The sequence below is a fragment of the Salpingoeca rosetta genome, assembly GCF_000188695.1.
Source record: "Salpingoeca rosetta unplaced genomic scaffold supercont1.2, whole genome shotgun sequence".
Lineage (NCBI taxonomy): Eukaryota > Choanoflagellata > Craspedida > Salpingoecidae > Salpingoeca > Salpingoeca rosetta.
In genome coordinates this window covers 1,881,180-1,888,679 of record NW_004754932.1, presented here as the reverse complement: position 1 = coordinate 1,888,679, position 7,500 = coordinate 1,881,180, and the positions used below count along the sequence as shown (strand labels likewise).

At 56.9% G+C, this 7,500-nt stretch overlaps 3 protein-coding genes across 3 annotated transcripts in view; 2 read left to right on the top strand and 1 right to left on the bottom strand.

Moving 5' to 3' along the window:
* The window catches only part of PTSG_00976 (uncharacterized protein), a 5,521-nt gene extending 3,775 nt beyond the window's left edge, over positions 1-1,746 (top strand). The window contains exons 4-5 of the mRNA XM_004998392.1: positions 1-132; positions 417-1,746. The exon at positions 1-132 is cut by the window's left edge and continues 327 nt beyond it. Of these exons, the coding sequence (XP_004998449.1) occupies positions 1-132; positions 417-1,687 (1,403 nt within the window). The 3' untranslated portion in view covers positions 1,688-1,746. The remainder of the gene's footprint in view (positions 133-416) is intronic.
* A 431-nt stretch (positions 1,747-2,177) lies between these two features.
* Positions 2,178-5,681, bottom strand: PTSG_00975 (3-ketoacyl-CoA thiolase). Its single transcript, XM_004998391.1, has 8 exons — positions 5,400-5,681; positions 5,031-5,205; positions 4,697-4,821; positions 4,314-4,416; positions 3,887-4,051; positions 3,351-3,478; positions 2,988-3,136; positions 2,178-2,679 (listed from the first exon to the last, which is right to left on the bottom strand). The coding sequence occupies exons 1-8, from the start codon at positions 5,592-5,594 to the stop codon at positions 2,508-2,510; spliced, it is 1,212 nt and encodes a 403-aa protein (XP_004998448.1). The 5' UTR covers positions 5,595-5,681; the 3' UTR covers positions 2,178-2,507.
* A 120-nt stretch (positions 5,682-5,801) lies between these two features.
* The window catches only part of PTSG_00974 (sulfatase modifying factor 2), a gene marked incomplete at both ends in the record, with an annotated part of 2,726 nt that continues 1,027 nt past the window's right edge, over positions 5,802-7,500 (top strand). Inside the window, 4 exons of the mRNA XM_004998390.1 lie at positions 5,802-5,877; positions 6,085-6,152; positions 6,413-6,851; positions 7,242-7,387. Of these exons, the coding sequence (XP_004998447.1) occupies positions 5,802-5,877; positions 6,085-6,152; positions 6,413-6,851; positions 7,242-7,387 (729 nt within the window). The remainder of the gene's footprint in view (positions 5,878-6,084; positions 6,153-6,412; positions 6,852-7,241; positions 7,388-7,500) is intronic.

Below are 7,500 nucleotides of genomic sequence, written 5' to 3'. Positions count from 1 at the left end.
CAGAGGGTGACTTGCCGCGGAAACGACGAGCAAGCAAAGATATGGAGGTGCCGGAGCAGGCTGAGCGCGGACATAAGGGCCCGTACAACAAGTTGGCCACGCCAGACCACTTTAACCAGCCTTGGTACCAAGGTGAGCCGTATTCCTTGAAGTTGTGTGATGGTTGGGTTGTGCATGTTGTGTTGTGTTGTAGTGCCGTGCCTGTTGTTGCAATGGTGAATCTATGCGGGAGGTGCCAATCTCCATCACACACACACACACACACGCACGCTCACTAACACAAGCATTTCACACACTCACTCGCTCACACTCGCTCACTCGCTCACATGCACACACGCTCACTCGCACACACACACACACACACACACACACACTCCCCTGTGCTTCCTTTCCCTCTGTTCCCCTGAACTTGACAGGCGAGCTGAGCCGTGTTGAGGCCGTGGCGATGGTTGAGTTTGAGCCATCAGGATCGTTTGTTGTGCGCGACAACCACGACGAGCCCGGACGATACATTCTCACATATGTGCACGGCGCGGGCGAGCTTGGGCACGTGGAGATCAAGCCCTACGGTGACGGCTATGGCCTGGAGGAGGAAGGCGCCATTGAGAAGCCGACGCTAACCGAGCTGGTTGAGTTCTACGCGAGCGATGCCGGACTCGCCACGGGCCATCTCGAAACGAAGCTGCGCCTGCCAAAGGGTGGCAGCGGTGTTGGCGTTGGTGCTGGTGTCGGTGTTGGTGGCGGGCAGAGCGCCGCAGCGCTGTTGCAGCCGCCGTCACCGGGCGGCATTCGCCGCGCATCGGGCGGCACCTCGCAACGCGCCGTCCACGAGCGACCGGGGTGGCTGCAGACGAACATGCCCAAAGCCCAGGCCCTGCAGCACATTGCTGGGCTGGACGACGGGGCGTTTGTCATCCGCAGCAGCGAGACGCGCAAGAACTGCTACGTTCTCAGCTACAAGTTCCATCGCCAGGTGCACCACGAGCTCATCAAGCACACGCCGCCGCCAACAGCGCGCTTCTTCCTCTCGCGCAACCCAAACAAGACCTTTGGGTCGCTGCAGGAGCTTGTGGAGTACTTCCAGGCGCCGTCACAGGAGCTGAAATACCCGCTCATTCCCGCATACATGGCCGCGTCTCCGCTCAGCCGCGGCGCAAGCAGGCGGAGCACGCGCGCCAGTGGCGGTGGCAGCGGCGGCGGCGGTGGCGGCAAGCCCCCACTCATGCGCCAAACGTCCCGCAACAAGGGGCTGACGGCACCCGAGGATGTGCGACGCAGCGCCAGCTCGCTGAGCCTCAACGGCAACGGCAGCCCAAAGGAGTTTACGCGATCGCGATCGTCGCGGCGCTCGCGTCATCGGGAGAGCGTGCGGATGGCGCGAACGGGGGAGCGGCTGGACCAGCGCGCAGCAACGTCGCACTGGTGCTGCCTCAACATGAGCAAGGAGGAGGCGATGGGGAAGCTGCCGCAGAAGGAGGGCGCCTTTGTTGTGCGCCGCTCTGATGATTATTTCGCCACGCTGACGATGATTGCAAACGGCAAGGCGCACCACTTCAACATTGAGGACACGACACAGGGCCTGCGGCTGAAGAAGTCGACGTCCTTCCAACCAAATTTGTCTGCGCTCATTGCCTACTACAAGATCCCCACGCAGGCAGACCTGCCCCGCTGCCTCATGGCCTGGTGATCCGTGCACGGTGTTTATGTATGTGATTGCGATTGTGTGTGTGTGTGTGTGTGTGTGTTGATGCGATTGTGTGTGTGTGTGTGCTGGTGCTTGGAGGAAGGGAAGGAGTGAGAACGAGAGAGGGAGAATGTGTGAGTGAGTGTGTGTGAGTGTGTGTGTGTGAGTTTGAGTGAGTGTGTGTGAGAGAGAGTGAGTGTGTGAGTGTGTGAGTGTGCGAGAGAAGAAAGGAAGAGAGTGTCATGTGTGTATCATTTCATCTTTGGAACTCGACTCTTTTACGGTATCCAAGCAGGACGCTTCGTTTCTTTTCTTCTTTCTTTGTTAAATCTTCATGCGTTGTGTGGTTGTGACTTGTTCGCTGTGTCTCCGTTTCATGCTGTCAGCTCTCACTAAACAAGAGAGGACGAACAAATGTGCATCTGCACCATGTGTTTGTTTGTTTGTTTTGTTTGTTTGCTCGTGTGTGTTTGGGATGGATATCAACGGTGCACGTGGTTGAGGCGTGTATTGGTGGAGTGGGAAACAAGCCCTGGGCGAAGAGAGAACGCGTTGGTTGAAGAAAGGCGCGTCCACGAGAGAGGGTGAAAAGCATCGCAGGAAAGCAGGGTGCCGACGACTTGCATGGGTGACAGCAGGAAAGCGGTGAAGGCGATAATGAAAGTGTTACAGCGACGGAAATGGTGACATGATGACCCATGGCATTCCAGAGGGGTCAGGCTCAAGCATCAAAAATCACAGCAAAAACCACATCATCACATCATCGCGCCACGTTACATCCAGGCGAGTCAGCAGCACCGAGCAAGTGCGAGCCGTGCTCTGCTCACGCGGCCTCGAGGAGAACGGCAATGCCCTGACCGCCGCCGATGCAGGCAGACCCGATGGCGGTCTTGGAGACGCCCTTGGAAAGGCAGTGGGCGAGGTGCGTCAGGATGCGTGCACCAGACATGCCGAGGGGATGGCCAAGCGCAATTGCACCGCCGTGGATGTTCAGCCTATGTGTGTGTGTGTGTGTGTGTGTGTGTGTGTGTGTGTGTGTGTGTGTGTGTGTGTGTGTGTGTGTGTGTGTGTGTGTGTGTGTGTGTGTGTGTGTGTGAGGTGAGATGGATGCTGCTGTAAGAATTGCAAACACGGGCGTGAGAGCATGAATGTGATGGACCGCCACCGGTCACGATCAAACACACACAGACAGACAGACAGACAGACAGACAAGACACACACACACACACAGAGACAGACAGACAAGACACACACACACGCAGACACACACACACACAGCTTGTGTTGCACGTGATGAACGTACTTGCTGAGGTCAATGTCGAGGGCCTTTGCGACAGCAAGGCACTGTGCACCAAACGCCTCATTCACCTCCACCTGGTCGATGTCGTGGATGGTCTTACCGGCCTTGGACAGCAAGTTCTGCACCGCGGGGACGGGGCCAATGCCCATCACCTGTAGGGAGAGAGAAGCGAGAAGAAGAAGAAGAAAGGGGAAGGGGGCGAGTGGTTGGTGAATAAACGAAAAAGCGAGGTGAGCAGGGAGGCAGTGGGAGACGGGAGGCAGGGAGGCAGGGGGCAGAGAGTCAGAGAGACAGACACACAAACACACAGACACAGACACACAGACAGACACAGACAGACACACACACAGACATACAGACACGCACCGTGGGCTCGACGCCGGCGACAGACCAGCCGACAATACGGGCGAGGGGCTTGAGGTTGTGCTGCTTGACGGTGTCGGCATCGGCGACAATGAGCGACGCAGCGCCATCGCAGATGCCAGAGGCAGAACCTGTTCGAAGGTGATGATGATGCAACGGCGCATGGTTGGAAGTCAGTGTGCACGAGCAGGTCATACAGAAAGCAAAAGGGCGCCACATACTGGGTCACCCCGATGACTTCATCGCGCGTCATTAAGCAGCCGCCAACCAATCGCCACCGGGTTATGCCGCCACCACCACGACGACCCCATCCTCCTCCACGTCATCATTGTCGTCGTCATCAATGCACCACAGCACCACCGCCACCATCACCACCACGACCAGGACCCCATCCTCCTCCACCTCATCATTGTCGTCGTCATCAATGCACCACAGCACCACCGCCACCATCACCACCACCACCACGCCCCCATCCTCCTCCACCTCATCATTGTCGTCGTCATCAATGCACCACAGCACCACCGCCACCATCACTGCACCTGCCGTGACGACCCCGTCCTTCTTGAAGACGGTTGGCAGCTTGGCCAGGTCCTCCAGCGTGGTCTGGGGGCGCGGGTACTCGTCCGCTGCGAGCGTCTTCGTCTTGCGCCCAGCCTTCACCTCAATGGGCGAGATCTCGGCGTCAAACACACCGGCATCGTGCGCTGTGGTGTGTGTGTGTCGTTGGGAGCGGGAGGGGTTGGTGGTGAAGGGTGTGTGTGTGTTGGGGGGGGGGATTAGTGGGAGTGTGAAGCTGTGGGAGAGGGGGCAAAGGTGAGGCACTGAGTCAAACTGGCGCAGGGTGTGCGTTCATGATGCGAGGACTGCGGGGCTCACAAGTACACACAGCGTCACACACATGCACACACACATGTACACACATGTACACACTGCACGCGCACACTGCGCGCACATACATGCACACACCAGTCTTCCACTTTTGCTGGCTGGAGAGGGCAAATTTGTCGCTGTCCTCGCGGGTGATGTCGTACTGCTCAGCAAGGTTCTCTGCAGTCACGCCCATCGGGGTCTGGCGCGCACAAGGGGTTGGCACGTTGCCACGTGATTGCATGCGCGTGTGCGTGTGTGTGTGTGTGTGTGTGTGTGTGTTTGGAAGCGAGGGGAGAGGCGCAAGAGCGATGTGAGCCATAAGATGATTGGTGATGGCGAGCGGTGGAGCATAATAGCCCATGACGCCAAGTAAATACACACACACACACACACACACAGGCTGCTCGCTCTCCCATCCTTTTTCCACACCAACGCACAGCGCACGCCAGCAACAGCAACAACAAGCAATCCCGGGTCACCTTGCAGTACTGGTCGGTGAGACCGGCCCAGAGGGTGTCCTCCATCTTGATGTCTGTGCCAAGGCGAGTGCCGAAACGGACATCGCGCACGGCATAGGGCGCCTGGGACATGGACTCCGTGCCGCCTGCAGCAGCAGATGCACGCGCACACAAGCGTGTGGGTGAGAACAAGACAAGAGGACAAAAGACAAAAAGGCAAGATGATCAAGAAGCTAACTGAGAAGCTAACTGAGAAGCTAACTGCGCTCATCCCCGATATCCACAGACACACACGCACGCATACACACACACACACACACACACACACAAAACACACACGCATACACGCACACACCAGCCAGGACGAGGCCGGCTTCGCCGAGGAGAATGTCCTTGCCGGCCTGAACGACGGCCTCAAAGCCAGAGCCGCAGAGACGGTTCACGGTGAGGGCAGGGGCGGGGATCGGGGCGCCGGCCTTGAGGGCAACATGGCGGGCAAGGTAGCTGGCATCCGCAGACGTTTGCTGCACCTGTTGTTGTTGTCGTGGCGTGAATCGGGTGTGTGAATCGGGTGTGTGAAGCAGAGGAAGAAACACAACAATATGGACACGACAATTCAGCAACGCCAGGGACAAGCACGCGAGCAAACACACCATCAGTTCAAGCTCCAACACTACGCACGAAACAGGCCACGAAGCCACGAAGCAGGGCGCACTGCACTGACGTTGCCGAAGACGGCAGACTCGATGAGCTCTGGGTTGATGTTGGCGGCGGCGATGGCGGCCTTGGAGGAGTGCACGGCGAGATCCGTGGCAGAGACGCCCTTCAGGGTGCCACCGAAGCTGCCGCAGGCCGTACGCTGGGCAGCCACGATGAACACGTCCTTGCCCAGGACCTGAACACTACGCAGAGCAGACATTGTGGTAAGCAAGCAGGAGGAGGCAGGGTGGAGCGTCTGTGTATGGGATGGTGTGTAATGACGAAAAATGGATGACACGGGTTGAAGTCGCAAACACAAAACATGATTTTTTTGTGTGTGTTGGTGGTGATGATGACGGTGATGATGCGGTGTGGTGTTGCGGTGAGGTCGCTGCCAGTGGCACTGATGGTGATGATGATGATGATGATGGCGGTGGCTGCTGTTGGGAACGATGGCAGCACCAACGACGCCAACATCGACGGCATGATCTACATGCCAGGAGGTGTGTGTGTGTGTGTGTGTGTGTGTGTGTGTGTGTGTGTGTGTGTGTGTGTCTTGTGTGTGTGTGTGCGTGTGTGTGTGTGTCTTGTGTGTGTAACTTTGTTCATTTGTCTGTTTGTGATTGTGTTTGTACGGCTTGTCCTTTGTCCTGTGTCGCGGTATGTCTTTATGCGACACCTCACGGTTGAGTTGTTTCTTGTTGTGGGAGAGATAGGGACGTTCAGGCTGGGAACAAAGAAAGCAGACTCAACGCACGGCATCACGCCACAACGCAAAGTATGTGTGTGTGTGCGTGTGTGTGTGTGTGTGTGTGTGTGTGTGTGTGTGTGTGTGTGTGTGTGTGTGTGTGTGTGTGTGTGTGTGTGTGTTGCTGGTTTTCGTTGTGTTCCCCTCGTGGTGTTTGAACTGCAATGTTTTTGTTGCATGACACTGTGCGGCCTTGTGCTTCTTCTCAACCTGTTCTTGTTCCTCCCCTCTCCCCCTGCCCGCTCCCCTCTCCCCTGCCCCTTGCATTTGTCGCTGTGCACGCTCAAAAGGTGACGGTGGATCCGTTTTATCTTGATCGGTATGCTGTGAGCAACGCCGACTTTCGGGCGTTTGTGCGCGACACCAAGTATGTGACCGACTCGGAAAAGTATGGCTGGAGCTTTGTTTTCAAGACGTTTGTGGACACGGCGAGCCAGGACCTGGCGGAGACGCAGGCGATGCCTGGTGCGGACTGGTGGCTGGCGGTGCCACGCGCATACTGGCGCAAGCCGTTTGGCAAAGGCTCCGGCATCAAGGACCGGCTGCAGTTCCCTGTGGTGCAGGTGAGCTGGAATGACGCGCAGCAGTACTGCGACTGGGCCGGCAAGCGGCTGCCGACCGAGGCTGAGTGGGAGTATGCCGTGCGTGGCGGCCTGCAGGACAGCGCCTATCCTTGGGGGTCTCGCTACGAGAAGAATCGTATGAACGCCTGGCAGGGCAAATTCCCAGGTGTGTGCGTGTGTGCAGGGAGGGGGTGTACTCGTGTTGGTACGTGAGGGTGTGTGTGTATGTATGAGCGCGCGTGTGTTGTTGTTGTTGTTGTTGTTGTTGTTGTTGTTGTTGTTGTTGTTGTTGTTGTTGTTGTTGTTGTTGTTGTTGTTGTTGTTGTTGTTGTTGTTGTTGTTGTTGTTGTTGTTGTTGTTGTTGTTGTTGTTGTTGTTGTTGTTGTTGTTGTTGTTGTTGTTGTTGTTGTTGTTGTGTGTGGTGTTTGAAGAGGTAGTTGCCGTGTGCATACGCTGCACTCTTTTTGTGTCTGTCTGTCATACGTACCGTTACCATGGCCGCCTTGCATTGCAGCCTGCTTACTTGGCCATCCTTTCCACTCACACAACGGCGCAGACACGAATGTGCTTGGGGACGGCTATCACGGCGCTGCGCCTGTGGACGCCTATGGCCCTCAGAACGATTACGGCTTCTACAACATGCTGGGGAACGTGTGGGAGTGGGTTGCTGATCGCTTTGAGGATCCTTCACCCCCATCTCAGGTGCGCGCGTACGTGTGTGCGTGTGCGCGTACGTATGCGTGTGTGTGTGCGTGTGTGTGTGTGTGTGTGTGTGTGTGTGTGTGTGTGTGTGTGTGTGTGTGTGTGTGTCGTGT

What these genes read in the sequence shown, in the direction of transcription:
- PTSG_00975 (XM_004998391.1), bottom strand. Translation starts at nt 5,594, where the DNA reads ATGTCTGCTCTGCGTAGTGTTCAGGTCCTGGGCAAGGACGTGTTCATC. An exon ending in AGCCGGCCTCGTCCTGGCTG is followed by an intron (nt 4,822 to 5,030) that starts GTGTGTGCGTGT and finishes CTGCTGCTGCAG; the next exon opens with GCGGCACGGAGTCCATGTCC. An exon ending in GGACGGGGTCGTCACGGCAG is followed by an intron (nt 3,479 to 3,886) that starts GTGCAGTGATGG and finishes ACCTTCGAACAG; the next exon opens with GTTCTGCCTCTGGCATCTGC.